The sequence below is a fragment of the Peromyscus eremicus genome, chromosome 18 (genome assembly GCF_949786415.1).
Source record: "Peromyscus eremicus chromosome 18, PerEre_H2_v1, whole genome shotgun sequence".
Taxonomy (NCBI): domain Eukaryota; kingdom Metazoa; phylum Chordata; class Mammalia; order Rodentia; family Cricetidae; genus Peromyscus; species Peromyscus eremicus.
This window is the reverse complement of record NC_081434.1, coordinates 43,777,446-43,801,085: the sequence shown is the minus strand read 5'-3', so window position 1 is coordinate 43,801,085 and position 23,640 is coordinate 43,777,446. Positions and strand designations below refer to the sequence as shown.

General features: G+C 46.3%; 2 protein-coding genes across 2 annotated transcripts in view; one reads left to right on the top strand and one right to left on the bottom strand.

Annotated features, from left to right (window-relative positions):
• Positions 1 to 23,640, bottom strand: part of Bpifc (BPI fold containing family C) — a 45,529-nt gene that overhangs the window by 9,664 nt on the left and 12,225 nt on the right. Inside the window, exons 6-11 of the mRNA XM_059245604.1 lie at positions 21,955 to 22,015; positions 15,917 to 16,008; positions 12,656 to 12,832; positions 11,034 to 11,087; positions 9,549 to 9,719; positions 8,540 to 8,607 (exon numbers count right to left, since the gene is read on the bottom strand). Coding sequence (XP_059101587.1) covers positions 8,540 to 8,607; positions 9,549 to 9,719; positions 11,034 to 11,087; positions 12,656 to 12,832; positions 15,917 to 16,008; positions 21,955 to 22,015 — 623 coding nt within the window. The remainder of the gene's footprint in view (positions 1 to 8,539; positions 8,608 to 9,548; positions 9,720 to 11,033; positions 11,088 to 12,655; positions 12,833 to 15,916; positions 16,009 to 21,954; positions 22,016 to 23,640) is intronic.
• LOC131895182 (glyceraldehyde-3-phosphate dehydrogenase-like) lies at positions 14,287 to 15,508 on the top strand. The gene has a single exon (XM_059245605.1). It carries the CDS (start codon positions 14,304 to 14,306, stop codon positions 15,303 to 15,305), a length of 1,002 nt encoding a protein of 333 aa, XP_059101588.1. The 5' UTR covers positions 14,287 to 14,303; the 3' UTR covers positions 15,306 to 15,508.

The window sequence follows — 23,640 nt, the reverse complement described above, 5'->3', positions numbered from 1 at the left end:
ATGCCCTATGTCCTGTTTCTGTTTCCAGTCTGTAACCAAGAACTTCTAAGGGGGTGAGATCCAGTCTTAATGATTGTATCTTGGTGCTGAGTACATATCTCAGTACATCCCAGCACTAAGCATGGCTTTATCGGCCTACTCAGATGTTTCTTGAGCACCTGACACATGTCAGTTAAGGGGCAGGTGCTGGAGATGACTGTGGTAACAATCAGACCCAGCTAGAGTTCTCAGGGAGCTCACAGCCTGGTGGGAGGTGGGGGCATTATCAAAGAATCCAACAATTAAAGTTTAATTACAAATTGAGACAAATGCTCGGAAGACAAGAAACAAGTCATCGAGTCATGTGACAGAGGCACTTGGCCTGGCTTGGTAGATGCATGAAGGTTCCCAAGGGAAGACTCCTTGAGCTGAAACAGCAGGGATGAATAGAATTTAAAAGGAAAACTGGAAGGAAGAGGGAGGGGGCCTGGCAGAGGCCCCTTGAGGGAACAGAGCCACAGAGAGGGCACAGCTAACGGTGCTGGAGAGGCAGACGAGGCTGCCCAGACTAGGCGAGGCAGACGAGGCTGCCCAGACTAGGCGACCTCACCGTGTAGAATAGATCTTTAGTCTAGGAGCAAAGAATCCATGGAAGGTTTTGAAGATGAAAGATGACTGCTATGGCATGGAGAGTCGACTGATGGCCAAGAGCTTCTCAGGTGCTCACCATGCTCAGCCATGTGTGGGCCATGTGAAGAATATAATTTAAATGAGGTGATATAATGTGGACACCGATGTTCTTTTGTGAGTTTACAAGGGTGCATGTGTGTGAGAGAGAAGTGGGCGTGGGGGAAGGCATTCGTGGGGCAAAACAAGTTGTCCTTTGAGAGAAGCATTCCATTTGCACCTCTAGAAGGACACTTCACACCCACTAATCACCTGCTCCTCTCCCAGCCTAGGTAGGGACCATTGTCCTTCCCTCTGTTCTCTGAACCAAGAGCAGTACAAGGCACAAAATAAGTGCTCAAGAAATCCTCCCTGACTGCATGCACAGACAGAGGAGTAGACAAAGGGGGTGGGTGGGGGGTACTAGCTGGAACAGGGATCCCTTTGAGATTGAAGGAATCTAAAGAAAGTTCTAGGAAGATGGGGAAGCCAGGGTGGGGGGCACCGGGGTCGGGGTTTGGAAGCCAGGGTGGGGGGCACCGGGGTTGGGGGTTTGGAAGCCAGGCCCAGTAGCTGAAGACCGTACAATGCCAGAGCACGGTGCTGTCCTCCCTCCTTTGGGCTCCCCTCTTTCTCTGACCTCTCCTTCCCATGTTTGCCATTGTGCTTCTGCTTCTCCGGGGCTGACCTCCTAGCAGAGATCAAAGAGCTTGGCTTTTTTCCCTTTCCTCCTTTGGGAAGCTGCTGAGATTTACAGCTTGTCTGCTCCAGGGTCTTCCTTTTAAACTCTAATACAATTACCCTTGAACCTAAAGCTAAGCTAAACCAAAAAAAAAAAAAAAAAAAAAAAAAAGAAACAAGAAACCACCCACCAGGCTGTGGGTGTGACCTTCAGTTACAGGTTTTGTGGGAGAAATACCCTCTTAAGAGTTAAGAATTCCCCAGTGATGTAACTGTAGTTCCTCCTCGGTGGCCTGGAAATTCTCCCGAGAAGGATCTGTATAGAGTTTCCTCCTTTGCCAAGAATCCAAAAGCACCCTAACGATAGAAACCGCAGACGCATTCTATCTGGACATGTGTTCCTGATGCCTCATGTTGGGAAATATTTACCTGCCCAGCCTGTGAGGAGGAGAGCATTTGTGTTTTCTGACTACATTGCTTGGGAGGGGCTGTAGGGTGTGTGTGTGTGTGTGTGTGTGTGTGTGTGTGTGTGTGTGTGTGTGTGTGTGTTGATGAGTAGGGCATTTGGGAATGTCCAGAGTCTTCATTATAGAAAAGTTAAAAATTGTTCCAAAGTTAAGTGAATCAACAATAATGTACATTTGATTACCTCAAGGTGTTTTGTATATGTGTGTACACATTCCCTATGTGTGTGCATGTGTGTGTGCATGCGTGCTCACATGTGAAGGCCAGAGGTCAGTGGTGGTTGTCCTCCTCTGTCACTCTCCACCTTATTTTTTGAGGCAAGTCTCTCATTGACCCTGGAACTCCCTGATTTTGCTAGGCTGGCTGGTCAGGGAGCTCCAGGGACCCTCCTGTCTGCCTCCTTTGCTCTGGGGTTACAGACATTTACCTTAGCATCTGACCAGTTTTCTCTGTGTAGTTTTGGTGCCTGTCCTGGATCTCGCTCTGTAGACCAGGCTGGCCTCAAACTCAGAGATCCGCCTGGCTCTGCCTCCCGAGTGCTGGGATTAAAGGCGTGCACCACCCCCACCCCGCATCTGACCAGCTTTTTTTTTTTCCTTTTGGTTTTCTGAGACAGGGTTTCTCTGTGTAGCTTTGTGCTTTTCCTGGAACTCACTTTGGAGACCAGGCTGGCCTCAAATTCACAGAGATCCACCTGGCTCTGCCTCCCGAGTGCTGGGATTAAAGGCGTGTGCCACCACCGCCCAGCCTGACCAGCTTTTTATGTGGGTTCTGGGGATCCTCCTGTCTTCAGCACTTCACTGACTGAGGCGTCTCCCCAGGCCCTGACTGCCTTGAGTTTTACAGATTGAGGGTTAGGATTAAGTTATCTGAATGAAGACCAAGAAAGAGAAAGTATCATTTAACTTGGTCTATGGATGAACAAAATACCTACTATGTGCTAGAGATGCCTCCGACACAATTCTGTTTGGTTCAAGAGGCTCCATGACAAACAGTAGGAATCTGCTGTATGATGTGGAGGGCCAGTGCTATAGCTTCTAAGGCCATTCTGACTTGTCATGCCTCTGGGGACCAATTTCCACATCTTATGTGGTCAAACTTGGATCCTGGAATGTGAAGTGATTAACTATCAGGTCTGTGGCAATGGTTAGGCTCTGTGCAGGGCTTCATACGCATCACCTGATCCACTCATGCATCAGCTCTATGCAGAGGTGAGAGGTGTGATGTTTATCTGATGAGGATACTGACATTTAAAGCTTAAATAGCTTGCTTCAGGCCACACAGCTACCAAGTAACAGACAGAATCCAAGTCCAGATCCAGCTGACTGCAGACACTGAGGTTCTGACTAGACATTCCCAGAGAGGTCAAGCTTGTTATCGGCACCCCTGGCTGTCAGTTTCTTTTGTCCTTTCCTCTGATTGATTCCAGTGAGAACAGGGCTGTGTGCCTTTTCTATCCAGGACACTCTGTTCCACGTCTTCTCTTTTGCCTTTCATCGCTTAGTATTGAGAAATGATTTATTGTCTCTTTCAGTTTTGCATGACACCAGGTTCACAGGTGTCCTGATCCAGACAACCATATTTATTTCCTAAGTCCCAGGCCTAGGTGCCATTTTCTATGTCTTAGCTCTTCCCTATGCCAAAGGCAAAATAACACTGTAGTTAAACACCCATGGCTTTGAAATAGGTTCTGGTCCAGTCACTGGGCAGCTCTGTGACCTTGAGGGTAAGTTATCTAAGCTCAGGGACCATCAAGTCACCTCTAGGCGCTCACTTATCCTATAGAATTACTGAGCATGGGTGTCAGGTCATGAAATGGGGCTGTGAGATTTAAGTGACATGTTTGGTTCTACGCTGGGTCTCTGGGCTGTCCTGCCTCTGGTTCCTGGTCATCCAGGCAGGTGTGGACTCCCTCTTGTGGCCTCTTTCCTCCTACTGGGTTGCCTCGTCCAGCCACAATATGATATGAGGGTTTGTGCCTTATCTTATTGTAACTTGTTAGGCTGTGTTCAGTGGATACCCCTGTGAGGCCTTCTCTCTCTTTCTCTCTCTCTCTCTCTCTCTCTCTCTCTCTCTCTCTCTCTCTCTCTCTCTCTCTCTGAAACAGAGGAGAAATGTATCTGGGGGAAAAGGAGGTGGGGGAGTTACTGGGAAGAGTGGAGGGGGAGGAAATTGCTGTCCCGATGTAATGTATAAGAGAAGAATAAAAGAAAAAAAGATTTAAGTGAAGTAAAGTGGGTGCTGTGCTGAGTGAGGGACTCGGGAGGGAGCTTTAAAGCTCAGCAATGAAGAGGAGTAGAGGATGGTGTCTCCCACAGAAGAGTGAGGGGTTCTCAACAGGGACACTCGTGAAATGATTCTGTAGGGGCTAAAGGGGTAGCTGAGTGTTAGAACACTTGTTTAACATGCAAAGCCTTGAGTTTGATCCCTAGCAGAGAGAGAGAGACACAGAGAGAGACAGAGACAGATGGGGGGAGAGAAAGAGAGACAGAGAGAGAGAGAAAGAGAACGCTTTGAGCAGCAAATAGACACATATTATGGACTCACAATGTCACAACCTTCTAAAGCAGGTTTTATAAGAGCATCATTTTATGGAGAAGGAAATAGAGATCCAGAGAGGTTAAGTAACTTGCCTGAGACTACACAGCTGATCAGTGGCAGTGCTGGGACCTAAACGCAGCTAGGCATGCTCTCTTACTCATCGTAATCACATCCCCCCTCAGGTTTGCTTCGATGTCTGCATCTCTCACAGCCAATGCTAAGCAGCTCAGCCAGGGTTGGTCAGAAGGCCACGGTATGCTGGGAGTTTATTTGGAGACACTGTATTGCCTGGTTCCTCCCCTTTGATGTCTGTCTCATGGATTCCCAACCATGCCTCACCTTTCTGGATGACTCTCAGTGACATTGGTCACAGACTAAACCAGCTCGGCCTGAAAGGCAGACTGGAGTGGAGGAGGGGCAGGGATGTGGGGGGCGGGGCTGCTGCTCCCACTGCTGAGGACAAGACCGCCTTTCAGCACAGCCCGGGCAGCCTTGCTAAGCAGTTCTCTGGTTGGGTGGCCAAGTGAGGCCTGACCCACAAACCTTGCCCAAGCCGGCTCAGTGCCTGAGTTTAATACAGCATCTTCTGCAGGAACCACCTTCAGACTCCACCTTCAGACTCCTTAGTTTCTACTCTGACATTCTTCTTAATTTTTTAAAAATCTTGTGTGTGTGTGTGTGTGTGTGTGTGTGTGTGTTGTGTGTGTGTGTGTGTGTGTGTGTGTGATATGCTCATCTGTGTGTGTGTGTGTGTGTGTGTGTGATATGCTCATCTGTGTGTGTGTGTGTGCGTGTGTGTGTGTGTGTGTGTGTGTGTGTGATATGCTCATCTGTGTGTGTGTGTGTGTGTGTGTATGTGTGTGTGTGTGATATGCTCATCTGTGTGTGTGTGTGTGTGTGTGTGTATGTGTGTGTGTGTGATATGCTCATCTGTGTGTGCATGTGTGTGTGTGTGTGTGTGTGTGTGTGATATGCTCATCTGTGTGTGTGTGTGTGTGTGTGTATGTGTATGTGTGTGTGTGTGTGTGTGTGTTATGCTCATCTGTGTGTGCGTGTGTGTGTGTGTGTGTATGTGTATGTGTGTGTGTGTGTGTGTGTGTGTTATGCTCATCTGTGTGTGCACCTGTGAAGGCCAGAAGTCCATGCCAGACGTCTTCCTCAATCATTCTCTATTTTACTTATCTATCTATCTATCTATCTATCACCTATCTAATATCTATCATTTATTTGAGACAAAGTCTTCCACTGACCTTGGAACTCACTGTTTTAGCTAGTCTGGTTGCAGCAAGTCCCCAGAATCTGCCTGTTTCTGCCCCTCAGCACTGAGGTTAACTGTGCACCACCATGCCCACAAGGGTGGCCGAGATTCAAACTCAGGTCCTCATGCGTATTCAGTAAGCACTTTTCCCACTGAGACACCTTCTCTGCCCTTCTTCATAATTCCTGAAGTAGGAGAGCTGCATTTTCCTTTCCACCCAGATTTGACTAAGACATCAGGGCAGCGGAACCTCCCAATCCGCAAATCTCAGGGAGACCTACGGCACTGAGTGACGAGGCAGGAGCCCTAATTTCAGGGTTCATCATCACGAGGGCAGAGTAATCTCAGGACTACAGGGAGCTGGAAAATGGGATGGTATGAATTTAGTTGGTTAAAATCCATTTTAAAAATCATCCACTTAAGTAACCATAACACTGGCTCCTGGGTCTCTTGGTTGCTAGGAGGTGTCAGAGAGGCCAGGATCCATGGGAGCAAAGCAACCAGCCCAGTCCCCCTGACCAAGCTTGAAAGAACCACCATTATCGAATCCTTCCTTTAGAATCTGCCAGGAACATGGAGACCTGTCAAACCCGGGCACTGTTTACCTTATCCGAGCACCCGCTGCTGCAGTCAGTGGTCTTATCCTGCACCTGCCATCAGTCAGGCCTCCAGCCTCTTTTTCTCACCTGCCCTCTCCTCTCTGTCCCTGTCACCTCAGGTCTTAACCTGTGCTCACAGTCCCATGCTGAAGCAGTTCAGTCTGAATTTTCTCCCGCCTTCATTTTGGTCCATGCAGATGCTGAAGAATCTTTACCTCTTCATTCGCCTGCTCTCTGCTCTCCATCCACTGGCCTCTCAGAACTGCCACCTTGAAAGTCACCCGTTATGGCTCTGGGTTTTATCTGCCTGACTCCCTAGAAACAGGGCCACCTTGGGGTCTCCAGGCAATTGAGAGTGTTGTGTTTGGAGGCCCTTGTTCCACAATAATTGTTTTTGAAATTATAATAATTATAATAATTGTTTTGAAATTATTGTTGGTATAAACTTAGTATAATAAATTCTGGATTATATTTCTTTCTTTTTTTTTCCAGAGCTGAGAACCGAACCCAGGGCCTTGCACTTGCTAGGCAAGTGCTCTACCACTGAACTAAATCCGCAACCCCCTGGATTGTATTTCTTTAGGGTCTTATTAAAAGGTACTTGAATGTATTGTCCTTGGTCACTAACTCTGGTGAACTCTGGACCCTTCTGAGAAGTCAGCTGTACTTAGAGGGTAAGTTTGAGTGAAGAAGCCTTTTCTTTGTGTGAGCCTATTCTACAGGTACCCTTTCCAACTGGGTTCCTCTTATTGCAAAACCGTTTAGCATAATGACTATTTTAATGAGAAACTCCAATCTCCCAATCTCATAATCTTGGATCCTGATTTTTTTTGAGGGTGTGATGGCTGATCTAGTTTTCTATCTAGGTATGAAGCTTTTCGTTGTACAATTGGTCATTGTATTTATGCAGTTTTGTATTCTTTTTCTACTGAACATGATTTTATTGTAAGAGTTTTCCATGTTACTGCAGTCCTGTGCCTAGCCATTAGGTGGCATTAGGAAGGTGGGCCGATTTTCTCCTGTTGGTTTCTCAGTTCTTTTCTGACTGCTTTTGTTGCCTCCTCTTCTTCCACGAGTTTAGTCTGGGCCAGTTCATCTGTAAACCCCCCATTCAGTGACAGTGGACTTTGAAGATGGTGTTTAGTGACCTGTATGTGGGAACTGTTCATGTCCCTTCACACCTTACCACCTCCTCTGAGACTAGCTAGGTCATGGGACAAGATCTTGTTAAATTCTGTGTTCTAGTTATAAGACCCAGTTGTCAGAGGAGGGTGCTGGATCAGTCCAGTTCTACTATCCTTTTTTTTTTTTTTTTTAGATTTTTTTTTTATTATGTACACAGTGTTCTGTCTGCATGTATGCCTGCATGCCAGAAGAGGGCATCAGATCTCATTACAGATGGTTGTGAGCCACCATGTGTTGCAGGGAATTGAACTCAGGACCTTTGGAAGAGCAGTCAGTGCTCTTAACCGCTGGGCCATCTCTCCAGCCCCCAGTTCTACTATCTTACACATCAGGAAACTGAGACTTGAAGTGGAAATGGTTAGTAGACTTGTACTGACTAGTTTTATGTCAACTTGACAAGCTAGAGTTATCTGAGAAGAGGAGACCTGTAAGATCAGGTTGTAAGCAAATGTGTAGAGCATTTTCTTAGTTAGTGATTGGTGTAGGAGGGCCCAGCCCATTTTGGGTGGTACCAACCTATCTGGTGGTCCTGGGTTCTATAAGAAAGCAGGCTGAGCAAGCCAGTAAGCAGCACCCCTCTGTGGTTCCTGCCCTGTTTGAGCTTCTGCCTCGGCTTCCCTCAGTGGACTGTAACTTAGGATATGGAAGCCAAATGAACCCTTTCCTCCCCAAGTTGCTTTTGGTCACGCTGTTTTATCACAGCAATAGTAGCCCTAACTAAGACAAGACTTGACCGTGGCCATAAGGCCAATGAGAAGGGATTTGAAACCTGATCCCTTAATCTCTAAAGATGTACACCGCACCTGAACATCCCCGTGCACCCCTCTTCTCACAACACCCCATTCAGCATACTCCTCCTCCTCGAGTCACCAAGAGGAACTGTAGTCATCACTGGAATGGGTGCTGATAGAATTATCTTTACAATGACCTTCTTCCTAGTTTATCTTACTGTTGCTCTCGTCAGAAGAAGGAGAAAAACAGAAGTGCAATTTTCCTTTCCTGAGTTCAACCTTTGAAATAATCTGTTCTCTTAGAGGCAGAGTACCAAGCTGACTCACAGCCCCACAGTGGTAAAGCGTTTGTTTTCTCAATGGTCACTTTGTCTTTGGGGAATGCTCACTCATTCGTTACCAAGGTTTCCAACAGTCAAACCCATTGATCTTACCTGTTCAGAGACAAGGAGCAGATCAGTTTTTGTCCCAAAATAGCCAGGCCAACACTGGTACTAGCAATCTGAAGATGAAAAAACCCTTGTTACTGCAGTGAGTGGCTGTCCATCTGGACCACAAGTGTAACAGCTCCACTCTCGGAGTATAACGGAGACACCACAGACCCAGTGTTCCCTCTTATTCAAAAGATGCTGGTAAGAAACATCTCTACCTCTGGGCCAGCAGCCTGTGAGTGTATTCTAGCACTTGGAAGGTTGAGGAAAGAGGAGGAATGAGAGTTCAAGGCCAGCGTGGGCCACATGGAGAGAAAACTGTCTTGCAGGGAAAGAAGCTAAGTGTAAAGGTTTCTTGCTTGAGTGCTTCTTTTAAATTCGTTTTCTGGCAGTGCTGTGGATTAAACCCAGGTCTTACGCATGCTAGGCCAGCAGTCTACAGCTGAGCCATAGCCCCAGCCCCTCTTGAGCTTTGCTTCCACTGATCATGTGTGTGATTTTGTTTGACTTCATTGTACTGTTTTTTTTGGTTTTTTTTTTTGTTTTTTGTTTTTCGAGACAGGGTTTCTCTGTGTAGCTTTGCGCCTTTCCTGGAACTCACTTGGTAGCCCAGGTTGGCCTTGAACTCACAGAGATCCGCCTGGCTCTGCCTCCCGAGTGCTGGGATTAAAGGCGTGCGCCACCACCGCCACCACCGCCCGGCTCATTGTACTGTTTTTAACTTTAATTGATCAGGGGAAATTGACTTATTACAGCTCTCTAATGTAAATGGAAGAGAGCATGGGAAGTAGCGGTTGGTGAGATGTTTTATACACAGGGTCATGAGCTCTTCTGTCTCCATATATGGCCGCTTCCACATATGGGCAGGTGGGTCTATTTCACACAGCCCCAGTGTCTACTCTTAATTTAGGAATCACCCTTCACCCCAAACATCTAGAGGCTGCTGGCCAGTGATTCCCAGCAGGAACGGACTTGGTGCCCAGAGGCTGCCCCCCTGTATCCCCAGACTCACAAAGTCCATGGAGACAATGTGCTCGATGGTGGAGTTCTCCAGTTGAGTGAGCATGATGACAGCAGCTGGGAACTCCAGGCTGAAATTGTTTGGGTGTAAGTTGATCACAGGAGGCCCTGTGGCCATGATCTGCAGCATGAACGGCTGGGATAAGATGTAGATCTCTGCAATCTATCCCATTCCAGGAGAGAAACAGAGACAGAGAGTCAGGAGCTGAGGAGCAGAAACCACAAACCTGGAGTGGCTTGTGCTAAGGAAATCTTGCATCATGCAGTTAGAACAGAAAGTACCTCTTACTAGGAAAAACAACGTGTGTTTGCTGAATACATCCTCTGTGCCAGCCATACAACCAGGGACTTTATCGTCTCTTATCTACTCTTCGTAAAACTCCAAGGCAGGTTCTATCAGTAGTGCTGTTTTATTTTTATTATTTATTTATTTAGTTTTTTTGAGACAGGGGTTTCTCTGTGTAGCCCTGGATGTCCTGGAACTCACTCTGTAGATCAGGCTGACATTGAACTCAGAGATCTGCCTGACTCTGCCTCCCAAGTGCTGGGATTAAAGGCGTGTGCCATCACCACCCGGCAGGAGTGCTGTTGTATAATGAAGGTTGAGTTGTGGACAGGCTAAGTGCTTTTCTCATATTTCTCACAGAATAAACTGTAGAACTGAACTTCAAGACAAGGTCTGTCTGCTTTGAGTGCCTTTCTTTGAAGCATCTTGGTCTTCTAAGGCAAACTTGAGCCTGTAGGCCCATTGTGTATGATACCTGGAACGCTATGAAGGGGTGATGTTAATAGTTGTTTTACTAAAGTCACGTGTAATACCAGTACTTGAAAAAATGACTGAGGAGGATCAAAAATTAAAGACCAGCCTGGGTTAAATATTGAGTTCCAGACCAGCCTGCACTATATAGTGAGACCTTACCTATAAATAAATAAATAAATAAAGTAAGTAAGTAAGTAAGTAAGTAAGTAACTTAAGGATTAAATCTTCCATTCAAGCCAGTAATTTCTATATTTAAGTGAATTATTTTAAGGGTGGTGGAATTTTCCAGATTGATTTTTTTTTACGAACTTACAATACTTTTAGTTATATTTTAATGGACTTTATTTAGGAAATATTTCTGGATATTTAATTAGGAAGAAAAAAATCTTGTAGGATGGAAAGATAGCCAAGTATGATGGTATATACCTTTATATCCCTTTAATTCCAGTACATGGGAGGCTGAGGCAGGAGGATTGCAAGTTTACCCATTTTATATATTGAAACATTGTCAAGAAATGAAAGAGGAGGAAGAAGGAGAGAGAGGAGGAAGAGAAGAGAAGCAGGAAAGGAAGAGAGAATGGAAAAGAAATAAAAAAGAACAGAAAGATGGATTAACTTATGCTTGGATCAAAAGAGAATGTAGAAATCCAAGAGTCTCCTGGAAGTGACTTCAGTGACAGTACATCCATCACTGAGGAGCAGAACTTGAGCACTCACCTTGGAGAGCACGCTGCCAATTCCTTGAGTATTTTGATTGAAGTAGTTGGAAATCTACAGAAAAGAAACACTGTGTCACTGCAAAACTTTTAGAAAAGATGTATTTATTCATGTACTTTATATATATGTGTGTATATATATACATATACATATATATGGGTGTTTTGTCTGCATGTACATTTGCACACCATAAGAGGACACTGGATCCCATGGAACTACAGTCATAGATGGTTGTGAGCCACCATGTGGGTGCTGGGAATTGAACCCAGGTTCTCTGGATGAACAGCCAGTGCCCTTAACCACTGAGCAATCCCTCTGTACCTCATTGCAACATTTTGTCTGGGTTGTAGAATTCTCTCTAATGTGACCTGTAAAGAGGTGGAGCCACAAAATGTTGAGGTAACCTCATTTTCTAAAGGCAAGAGACTTGCCCAAAGGCACACTCCTTCAGAGAAATCCCTTCCTCACTGGAGAACACTGTCTCATATATGCACAATCTTTATGCGAACTTTCTACAGTCATTAGCAGTAAGTCTCAAGTTATTCTTCTCATTTTCAGAGCTCCCCAAAACACAAGTTGCTTAAGTAATTTACCTGGTGAGCATTTTTTTTTCGAGTCTAAGACAGCTGGTGTTGCTGTCCTCACTATGCTGAATGGAAGGTTCACAGTAATGTGTACAGTTATGATGCCCAGAAAGTGAAGATTTAAAATGGGTGCTTTTAGGGAATGGAGAGACAGCTCTGTGGTTAAGAGCATTGATTGCTCTTCCAGAGGACCTGGGTTCAATTCCCAGCACCCATGTGGCAGTTCACAACTATCTGTAACTCCAGTGGCAGGGGATTGAACACTATCACACAGGCATACACGCAGGCAAAACACCAATGTACACAAAATAAAATAAATCATTCAGAAAATGCATAAAATGGATGCTGTTTGCTGACTAGCCAGAGAGGGTGTTCTTGTGATAAAAAGAGAGGTGATGGTGGTGCTGGTGCTGGTGGAGGAGGTGGTAGTGATGGTGGTGATGATGATGGTGGTGGTGGTGGTGGAGGTAGTGGTGGTGGTGGTAATGGTAGTGGTTGGGGTGATGGTGGTAGTGGTGTTGTTGTCGGTGGTGGTGGTGGTGGTGGTGGTAGTGATGGTGGTGGTGGTGGTGATATAACCCAGAAGCAACAGTTGCAGAGCACTTACTCTATACTGAGATTGTTCTGGAAGTCGTATATGTTTAAACCCTTTAGTGACCATTATGACTCTAAGAGTGTGGGACCTCGGACCCCTTTCTCAGATGAGGAAATCAACACAATCCAAGTAGGTTGAACTGACCAAAGGTCACAGATGATAAATGGTAGAGAGATAGATGTCCTTCTCTTAGTTAAGATCATTCTAGAATAGTGGCTAGATATCATGAAGAAGACTAAATTAGAAGAACTGGAAATCCAACAACCCCCTCCCCAAATAATAACAGCACCCATTCCATAACACTTCATTCATTATCTTTTTTAGGAGTGATGGTATAAAAAGGCCCAGGAATCAAAACTGTGACAAAAAAGTTCACAACAGGACACTTTAAAAAGAAAGACTAAAGATGGTGGGCACAGCTACCACCCCAAGGCTTTACTTACCTCCTTGGTGGACAGTGTGACCTCAAGAGCTCCCGTTACAAAGTGTGCAAAGGATGCAGATTTAAAGAAATACTCGGAGATGCCAATGAAGAGCATGGAGTCCCTGTTCTCTGGGAGCTCAAAGGGGGCTGGTAGGAAGGGAGGGTCAACGAGGCTTTCCAGTGGGTAGAATGCACCCTGTGGGAAGCAGAAATGAAGACCAATTATCAGGTGAAAATGCAAATGTATTACAAAGAAGCCGGGACCTCTCAAGTCCAGATAAAGAAAATCCCAGACACTCCTTGGTAAGGAGAAAAGCATAAGGTCTTTAGGCTCCTTGGCTATGTTTCAAAGCTCTGCAATTAAAAAATATTTTTAACAATATGTATGTGTGTGGGTATGTACATGTGAGTGCAGGTGCCTTCAAAGGTCAGAGGCATTGGATCTCCTGGAACTCTTACAGGTGGTTTTGAGCCACCTGGCATGGGTGCTGGGAACAGAACTCAAGTCCTCTGGAAGAGCAATATGTACTCAACAGCTGAGCCATCTCAACAGCTGAGCCATCCCTCCAGCCCAGAGCTTAGGAGCAGTATGTACTCAACAGCTGAGCAATGCATCCAGCCCAGAGCTCTGGAGCAGTATGTACTCAACAGCTGAGCTATCCCTGCAGGCCAGAGCTCTGGAGCAGTATGTACTCAACAGCTGATCAATGCATCCAGCCCACAACTCTGGAGCAGTATGTACTCAACAGCTGAGCCATCTCAACAGCTGAGCCATCCCTCTATCCCAGAGCTCAGGAGCAGTATGTACTCAACAGCTGAGCCATCCCTCCAGCCCAGAGCTCTGGAGATTCTTCAGCACATCTACATGTATCTGTTCACTCTCCGGTGTTATTCCTGGAGAAGCTCCGAGCTAGACCTTCTCTTAGGAGGGAGGTTCAGTTAGGTAAGGCACACCTCTGAATAGCTCATGAACTAGCCTCCGGAGGCCCAGCTCTGGACCTTTAAGATATGTGACTGATGAAAAACTGGGAAGCCACAGAAGTACACTGAGAGACACGGACTCCAAATGGCTTATTGAAACATTTTTGAGACATGGTTAGGTGGTCTTGTTAGGTATTGGGCATTATTTGAATGTACTGTCTTAACTGATTTGAAAGACCGTGAAAGAAGGAAACATAAACCTTTTCATACACAATTGCATGTGTGCATGTGTAGTCCAGAGGCTGATGTTGAATGTCTTCTCTAATCACTCTCCACCTTATTTTTTGAGTCAGTGTCTCTCATTGAACCCGGAAATTGAGGATTCACTTAGCTGGCTGGCCAGTGAGCCCCCGGGATCATCCTACCTCTGCCTCCCAGTGCATCCCCGCATGCCTGGCCTTTTCCACATGGGCTTTGGGAGACTGAACCCAGGTCCTCACACTTGGGTAGCAGGCACTCTACACACTGAGCTGTCTCCTCAGCGCCTCCTGATGTGTTCGCTTCTAATATGCGGGTTGTTCTACTTGCAGGCTCCTAGCCTCAAGTCTTTGCCAGGAGGGAAGAGGCAAAATGTCTTGATATTTTTCACTAAGAAGATAGAAGTAGGGCAAGGGGCTCTCTGCTCCTCCCTGTTCCAGAGACAGCCGCATCTTTCTGTGCAGTGCCAGCCTCGTTCCTGAGACACGATGGTGAAGGTCGGAGTGAATGGATTTGGCCGAATTGGACGCCTGGTTGCCAGGGCTGCCTTCCAGTCTGGCAAAGTTGATATTGTTGCCATCAATGATCCCTTCATTGACCTCAACTACATGGTCTACATGTTCCAGTATGACTCCACCCATGGCAAGTTCAACGGCACAGTCAAGGCTGAGAACGGGAAGCTGGTCATCAACGGGAAGGCCATCACCATCTTCCAGGAGCGAGATCCCGCCAACATCAAGTGGGGTGAGGCTGGTGCCGAGTATGTTGTGGAGCCCACTGGTGTCTTCACCACCATGGAGAAGGCTGGGGCCCACTTGAAGGGCAGGGCCAAAAGGGTCATCATCTCCGCCCCTTCTGCTGACGCCCCCATGTTTGTGATGGGTGTCAACCATGAGAAGTACGACAATTCACTCAAGATTATCAGCAACGCTTCCTGCACCACCAACTGCTTAGCCCCCCTGGCCAAGGTCATCCATGACAACTTTGGCATTGTGGAGGGACTCATGACCACAGTTCACGCCATCACTGCCACCCAGAAGACCGTGGATGGCCCCTCTGGGAAGCTGTGGCGTGATGGCCGTGGGGCAGCCCAGAACATCATCCCTGCATCCACCGGTGCCGCCAAGGCTGTGGGCAAGGTCATCCCAGAGCTGAATGGGAAGCTCACGGGCATGGCCTTCCGTGTTCCTACCCCCAATGTGTCCGTCGTGGATCTGACATGCCGCCTGCAGAAACCTGCCAAGTATGACGACATCAAGAAGGTGGTGAAGCAGGCGTCGGAGGGCCCACTAAAGGGCATCCTGGGCTACACTGAGGACCAGGTTGTCTCTTGCGACTTCAACAGTGACCCCCACTCTTCCACCTTCGATGCTGGGGCTGGCATTGCTCTCAATGACAACTTTGTGAAGCTCATTTCCTGGTACGACAATGAATTTGGCTACAGCAACAGGGTGGTGGACCTCATGGCCTACATGGCCTCCAAGGAGTAAGAAGCCAGCCTGGACCACCCACCCCAGCAAGGACAGCAAGAGAGACCCTCGGCTGCTGAGCAGTTCCTGTCCCATCTCAGCCCCCGATACTGAGCATCTCCCTCACAGTTTCCATCCCAGACCCCCAGAACAACAGGAGGGGCTTAGGGAGCCCTACTCTCTTGAACACCATCAATAAAGTTCACTGCAACCATCAAAAAAAAAAAAAAAAAAAAAAAAAAAAAAGAAGTAGGGCAAGGACAACAGTCATGTGCCCACCAAGAGAGGGCTCAGGGGTCTTTTGAAAAGGTGTAAACATCGCTGGGCGGTGGTGGCGCACGCCTTTAATCCCAGCACTTGGGAGGCAGAGCCAGGCGGATCTCTGTGAGTTCGAGGCCAGCCTGGGCTACCAAGTGAGTTCCAGGAGAGGCTCAAAGCTACACAGAGAAACCCTGTCTCGAAAAACCAAAAAAAAAAAAAAAAAAAAAAAAAAAAAAAGGTGTAAACATGAGGCAGGCGCTACAGGAAGTGAAATTCCTTGAAGAGCGTACAAGTACGTTTTCTTCCGTACGTAACTTTTGTCCTCTCACACATTCTCCATAGCCAGGAGGGTGCTCTAGAACAATAGTTACCTTCAAATTCAAGTCAAGGTGGTTCTCAGTGACTTCTGGAGGACTGAGCAGGGAACAATCCAGCACGGTGTAGTTGTCAATCTTGGTTAAAACTAAATGACCAAGAAAGAAAATCTGTGTTCATTAAAAGCTTAATCTATGCACGATGTTTGAAACACCAATTTCCCCTTGTCATAAGAAACATGTTTACATTTGAAAACTCAGGAAGAGGAAAAAGAAAAAAGCAAATATTTTTCTCAACTATCAGAGAAACATTAGTAACATTTTGGCAAGCCTTTTTATGCGTGTGTCCATAAAACACACACAATGCATGTGTGATCTTTTTTTTTTTAATGCTTAAAACTTGATTATTATTTTGTTCGTGTATGTCACATGTGTGACTGTGGGTGCACACATATTACAGCACATGTGTGGAGGTCAGAGAACAACTTTTGGGTTCTCTCTGTCCACCTTTATATGGGTTTAGGGATTGAACTCAGGCTGTGAGGCTTGTGTGGTAAGCACCTTTCCCACCTAGCCACTTCAGTGGCCCATGTGGTTCTATTTAAAAATTTTACATTAATTAATTGATCAATCAATCTAGTTATTTATTTATTGTGTGCGTACAAATGTGTGTGGTGGTCAGAGGACAAGTTGTAAGAATTGACTCTCCTTCCACTGTGTGGGTCCCAAGGATTGAACTCAGGCTGTCAGTGGGGTGGTAGGCAACTACACCCCTTGAGTCATCTCACAGGCCCAGTGCTTCTATTTTTAATAAGAAATTAACAGGCTGAAGGCAGACCCGTATCTTTCCCTTTGTTCCCCCAGATCCAATCCCCCAGTCTCATCCCTAACCCTGTAGCAGAACACCTGCTGCGGTCTCCCTTTCCTGTCTAACCCCATCCCCAAGGGATCACAAAGATCTCCCCACCTCCCAGTTTTCCTTCCCCCAGCTCATCCCAGCCTCCAACACCAGCAGGCATTCACTGGGAACACACCTACTGCGCAGGCCACGGAAACAGGTGAGCCAAGAGGAGACCCTCACTGCTTCCTCCTTCCCTACAAATCCAGTCTCCCAGTTTATCCCTAGTGCAGCACCAGAACACCAGCAGCTGCCGCCCTCCCTGCCCCACTGAAACCCAGACTGCGTTAATAAAATCAGCCTTGGGTCAGGAGGCAGAGCCAGCAACCACTTGACAGGAAGTAGCCAAATGTAATCCGTCAATGTAACAGGTCTTTCTTTGGACTGCCAGTTCCCAAACAATGACACATAGACTTCTTATTAAGTATGAAAGCTTGTCCTTAGCTTAGGCTTGTTCCCAACTAGCTCTTAAAACTTAAATTAACATGTTTATATTAATCTACATTCTGTCATGTGGCTCATTACCTCTCCTTAGTACAGTACATCCTACTTTTGCATCTGGTTGGTGAATCTCTGCCTTTCTGATTCTTCTCCCAGTTTCTCTCTCTCCCTGGAAGTCCAGCCTATCATCTCCTGCCTAGCTATTGGCCATTCAGTTCTTTATTAATCCAATCAAAAGGTGACTTAGGCAGGTGAGGTAAAACAGAGACATTTTCACACACTGTAATCAAATATCCCAAAACAGGACTGGGTTACATTCAATTGAGTTGTTGGCCAAGGGTGTCCCATAGAAATCCCCAAACAACCCAGGCTATTCCAAAGACAATGGTGGATTGTTTTCTGAGAACAGACAGACTGGCCCCATTGCCAAGGACAACACCCAGACAACTCATTGAACATGGAGAAATCGAGCTGATGTCTACAAGGATCCTTTACCTCTACATTCTAGTTATGGTGTGGGAAGGTATTCTGCACACTACCAAAAGAGAAACATAAACACCAACCCAGCCACAAAACCTTTGATCTACAATTTGTCCTGCTTGCAAAATATGCTAGCACAATGTTGGCATAGAAATTATGGGACTAACCAACCAATGTCTGATTTGTCTTACAGTCCACTCAAGGAGTTGAAATCCATACCTGACATTGTTTGAGTAAACAAGAACAAGAAAGTAGATAGCCCAGAGACCTAGGGTAAAACCAAATACTAGTGGTCTAAAAAAAATTGCATCAATAAAATGACTCCTAATGATATTCTGCTGTACTCATAGATCAGGGCCTTATCCAGTCATCATCAGAGAGGCTTCCTCTGGCAGAAGATGGGAACAGATGCAGAGATCCACAGTCAGACTATATAGAGAAAGAGTCTAAATGGGATGTCTCCATCAGGGAGCCCTGTGGAAGAGAAGGCACAAAGAGTGTAAGAGCCAGAGGGAGTCAGGAGAACAAGGCCCTCTGAATCAACTAAGCAAGGTGCATATGAGCTCACAGAGACAGAAGCAGAAGCACAGGGCCTACATGGGTCTGCGTCAGGTCCTCTGGGTACATACTATAGCTTTCAGCTTAGTGTTTTTATGGGTCTCCTGAATGTGAGAATGAATGTGTCTCTGTGGATGTTTGACTCTTGTGCCTGTTCTTAGGACTCTTTTCCTTCTGTTGGGTTTTCTTGTCCAACTTCAATAGGATGGCTTTTGCTTCACCTTATTATATTTTGTCATGTTTTGTTGTTATCAGTTTCTTACTAATGAGAGACAGAAAGGGGGTAGATCCAGAGGGGATGGGAAGTGGGGAGGAACTGGGAGGAGTAGAAGGAGGGGAAACTATAATTAGGATACAATATATGAGAAAATAATCTATTTCCAATAAAGGGAAAAATGAAATAAAGAAGAAATTAACACAAAGATCCTTATCAATATTAAATCATACTATCAGATTGAGAGGCTTCCAACTTCAGTATGAGAGATTCTATGTAGTTAGAATTTCACTTTCTGTAGAAACAATAAGCATGCATCACTATTGTGGTAGAAAAAGTTTGTTTCTCTTGTAGCCCAGGCTAGCCTGGGACTCCTGTGTAGCCCAGACTGGCCCCAGATTCATAACCCTCCTTCATCAGCCCCTTGAGTGTTAGGATAGAATTTATTTAAAAGGAGATATTATGACAAAGGAGTCGCTCATTGAGTTAGAGAGGCCATGGAATTTCTTACACATGGTGCTGTTAATTGAATGAAATTTTTGTGTTTGCATTTTCAGAACAAAGCCAAAGGCAAAAGGGAGGTGGGACAACAGTGAGCAGGGTCTCTGGGAGGAAAGACTTCCATGCCCGAGATGGTGTCAGTGAACACTTAGGCTCTGACTTGGCTTGGGAGAGCTGTTTTGCTGGCTACTCTGTAGTCTGTAGTCTGGAGACTTCTTCCAGGTTCTAGAGGAAGGTACCCAAGGATCAACTGAATATCATGGAAGAATACCTTTTTTCATATCATTGTCATAGATGGGGATGAGAAGCAGGAGGAGGTGAAGTGGCCTGCTACGTTAGTAAGAACATAGTGTCATCCTACGTCACTATGCCTTTACATTTTTAAAATTTATTCTTAGGTGTATGAGAGCCTGCTTGTCTCTATGTGCACCACAGGTGTGCAGGTGCACATGATGGCCGGAAGAGGGCATCAGAACTCCAAGAACCAGACTTACAGGTGGCTATGTGCCACAAGATGTAGATACTGAGAACTAAACCTAGTCCTCTGCAAGAGCAACCAGTGCTCTTAGTCCCTGTGCCATGTCTCCAGCCCTCACTATAGCTTTTGAAATGTCCTTAAAGTGCCCAGTCTAAATAGATCCCATCATCCTCTGTGAGGGGATCAGGACAGGGATTCCTCACAGTGAAGGCAGGGAGGCTTGGAGAGGAAGACACTAGCTCAAGGTACACAGCACATGGGGCTCATCCTCTGCTTCCTTCCTTCCGATCTGCTCACTTCCTTTCCATCTGTATCCACACATCCGTCCTCTGTCCCACTGTCTCTTTCCTTTTATCCCTTCATCAATTCAGGATGTATTGGCCTGTCAGCCAGGCCCTGCACCTGATGTAGAGCAAAGCTCCTGACCCCAGGAATCTGAGTACAGAGGAGGGGACAGACACATGGCCAGGAAATCAAAATCCAGTAGAGTAAGAACTCCCCTGAAGCTGATCTGGCCGGCTCAGGGTGAAAACCTGAGGTCCCTCCTGAATACTTCCATAACCCACATTTGACCTGCTCGTAATTACTGCTGTCTACCTGCAAGGTATGTGTAGAATATAGGAACATGTCTTCCCTCTCTGTCACTCCGCCTGAGGCTGGCTGCGGCCCTTGCTTGTATGGGCCATTGTTCTACTCTGTTAAATGGTCTTTCTGCTGCCGCCTCCCTCCTCCTTCCCAGCTATTATTATCTTGAACACCAGAGTAACTGTCTCAGACTAAGAGATAGACTTTGCAGTGTTCCAGATCCCTGACAGGTCTAGCCACCCCTCCCCCACCCAAACTCAGTTCTCACACTCCTCTCAACCATGCCCTCCCTCTAGTCCTAGTGTGGTCTTATAGTCCCTCTAACGCACTCAGCTCATGCCTACCTCAGGGCCTCTGAACATGTGATCTATTGTACCGGACTGTTCTGCATGCATGCTATGGTTTGAACGTCCCTCTAAAACTCACACTTAAATTTAATTACCAATATAATGGGTATTGGCGAGTGGGACTTTGCTAGGTAACTGGGCCATGGAGCAATGCCCTCTGGAATAGTCCGCAACTCTCGGAGTGAGTGGGTTACAAATTTGGCTTGATTTCTTCTCTGTCTCGTGTACACTCACTTGCCCTCTGCCATGTTGTGACTCATCGTGGAAACCCTCACCAGATGTAACTCCTTGACCTTGGACTTTTCAGCTTCCAAGACCATCAGACAGGCACCCTTCTGTTGTTTATAATCCATCCAGCTTCTGGTACTCTATCACAGTCGCAGAAACCGACCAAGGCAATCCAGGTTGGGAATAGCCCATCCCCAGTCCCTTCAGCTCAGTGGTGCCTTTCCTAGTCACCCTGTCTGAAACAGAAACTCTTCTTCAGCCCCTCCCTTGTTTCTTCTTATCAGTCACAATTTCCCAAATACAGGTTTCACCTGCTTGTTTACTGCTCCCTTCCGGTTGTCCCATGAAGGTTGGAGTCTGCCTCCTAGGCTTTGTGCATCTCTAGCACCAGGGCCCAGGTGATTCTAAGTGCTCTGCACACCATCAGCAAGCAGATGAGATGAAGGGATGCAAAGAGAGACGAAGGGATGCAAAGAGAGACAAGGGATGCAAAGAGAGACGAAGGGATGCAAAGAGAGATGAAGGGATGCAAAGAGAGATGAAGTGATGCAAAGAGAGACAAGGGATGCAAAGAGAGACAAGGGATGCAAAGAGAGACAAGGGATGCAAAGAGAGACAAGGGATGCAAAGAGAGACAAGGGATGCAAAGAGAGACGAAGGGATGCAAAGAGAGACAAGGGATGCAAAGAGAGCCGTGTAAAGTATCATGCAAGAAGAGGTGTTGCTGTGGGCTGTGGAAGAGAGGGCCTCATAAGCTGAGTCTCTAACAAAAAGAGAAATGAAAAGGACAGGAGAAGGTGGGGGATAGAAAGTCTGTGGGGACCAGCAAAGTACGGGTGTAGAAACGGTTGCTCAGTAGAGGTCTGTTAAAGGAATAAATGAAGGGAGAGAGGGCGCTCTTCTCAGGAGAGTGGGCAGTGTGAGCAAAGCCAAGGAGTGAGAGGGGAAACGGAGGCAGCTTGATTGTTTGAGGAGGAAAGGTAAGAGAGAGGTGGAGACAGAACGAGTCCTCATGTGTGAGCTTGCTTCATACTGAAGGCAGCGCCTGAAGGGGTTAGAGAAGGCTAGGCAGATAACCTGGTCAAGACGATAGATTTAGTGCCAAAGCTTGGATTAGAGCCAGGGAGGGTTCTTCTGCACACTTATCCCTGAGAACCATCTTCTGCTGCAGTAACAAAGTTGGTTAGTAGCCAAGGAATACACGTGCTATGCATAGGGCTTGTCCTATACGGCGTCCTGGGATTTTAATTTTTAGGCAGAAGGAAAGCAGAGTGATGAATGGGCACTTTATTGCCTAGAAAAAAAGACCTGGGTAAAGTTTGAAGCTGGGTAGAGAACTATCCAGAAGGCAGTTCCAAGACTCACCCTCCAGTGCGCTGATGTTGACATTGAACGCCTCCACTTGATCGATGACAATGGGACAGAGCTGGACCAAAAGAATTTTTGAAAAATTGTTACCATATTGAAAAAGCCTTCTGCTTAGGAGACAGGATCCCTGTGGCCCTGACGATGCTTCTTTAAGTTAGCTAGTGCTCTTGGCCTTCAGCCTTTGCAGGTATGGGCAGTGTGTCATTCATTAAGTGCTGGCTGAGCTTCATAGCAACTGAAACCACACCCAACTAGCCCCATGAAAGAGCTTGGCTTTTCTCTTAGGACATGTCAAGGCATGTGCTCTGTCCGTGGTGTTGGTGTCACACCTGAGGAACCTGCTGTGAAAGCAGCTGTGTCTTTCCTGCCTGGGTGCCACCAGCTCCCATTGCGTCAGCAGCTCTAAGTCCTCCCCGCAGTGGCTTCAGTTGGAACCTTCACTTTCGCTGGGCTAATTGGAGAGACCATGAGAGGAACCTTCACTGTCACCCAGGCTAACTGGAGAGACCATGAGATTAGAGATCCACTTAGAACTCTGTTGCCCCTCTCCCTCTCCTTTCCTTGAGACATGGTCTCATGTGGCCCATGTTGACATTTGGATCTTTTTAATGTAGTCTAAGATGACCTTGAACTTATGATACTATGGCCTCCTCCACCTTCCAGGAGCTGTGATTACAAGTATGCCTCAGCACATCCAGTTTATGTGGTGCTATAGATCAAGCCCAGGACTTCATGCATGCTAGGCAAGCTCTTTACCTCCTGAGAGACATCCCCAGTCCTGTTTCTACCTTTCTGAAGGAGGTGAATGCCAGCACAGTAGATTGAGGAGAGAAACTACTAAGTTACAAGCACTGATGTGTCAGCTACGTGCTCATCGATGTTCATGCAGCATGGTGGTTTTAGCAGAGGCTAGGCAGCCAGGCCCCTGGAGTGGAAACCACTGGCAATTTACTTTCACTGTCTGACATCAGTTTCATCATCTGCAGCATGGGGGTGATTATTCCATCTACCTCATCAAGTTGTGACAAGAAAATGAAATAATCTGTAGACTTCTGCTTAGCTCAGACTGTATGATCTTGTACCTGTACAAGATCACATGTAGCTCAGGCTAGCTTCAAACTTGCTATGTAGCTGTAAATAGCCTTCAACTTCTGATCCTCCCATCTCCACCTCCTAAGAGCATTGTTAGTGTGTTTCTTGGAAATTCCTGTCATCACCTGCCCATCCCTCACCTGCCCACATCTTACCTCTATTTCAAGCCTCAGTTCCCTAAATAAACATGTCTCCCAGGAGATATTCCTGTCCTCTAAACTCTGTCAGCTCAGTTTCATCATCATGTGACCACGTATTCCAGCCCTGGTTCAGTTTCACAAGTCTGAGGTTTTTCTTTTCTTTCTTTTTTTTCTCAATTAACTAATATCTGTTTCTTTTGTTCTCAGTAGTCCCCACTCTAGCTGCGTCTGCATTAAGAACAAAATGCTTGTCCATCCTGTGGTGGGAAACTCAAGAGAGGGGATGTAGTTTTGTTCATCTGTGTCTCCTGCCACAGTGCTTAAACCACAAGAAACTATTAAACTGCATGAATAGTATGAATTAAAGTGTCTTGCATGGTGCTTAGCATACAGTTGGTGCTCAATAAATGTTTATGATAAAAATTATTAAAGTATGATAGGCCTGCTGATA

What these genes read in the sequence shown, in the direction of transcription:
- LOC131895182 (XM_059245605.1), top strand. Translation starts at nt 14,304, where the DNA reads ATGGTGAAGGTCGGAGTGAATGGATTTGGCCGAATTGGACGCCTGGTT.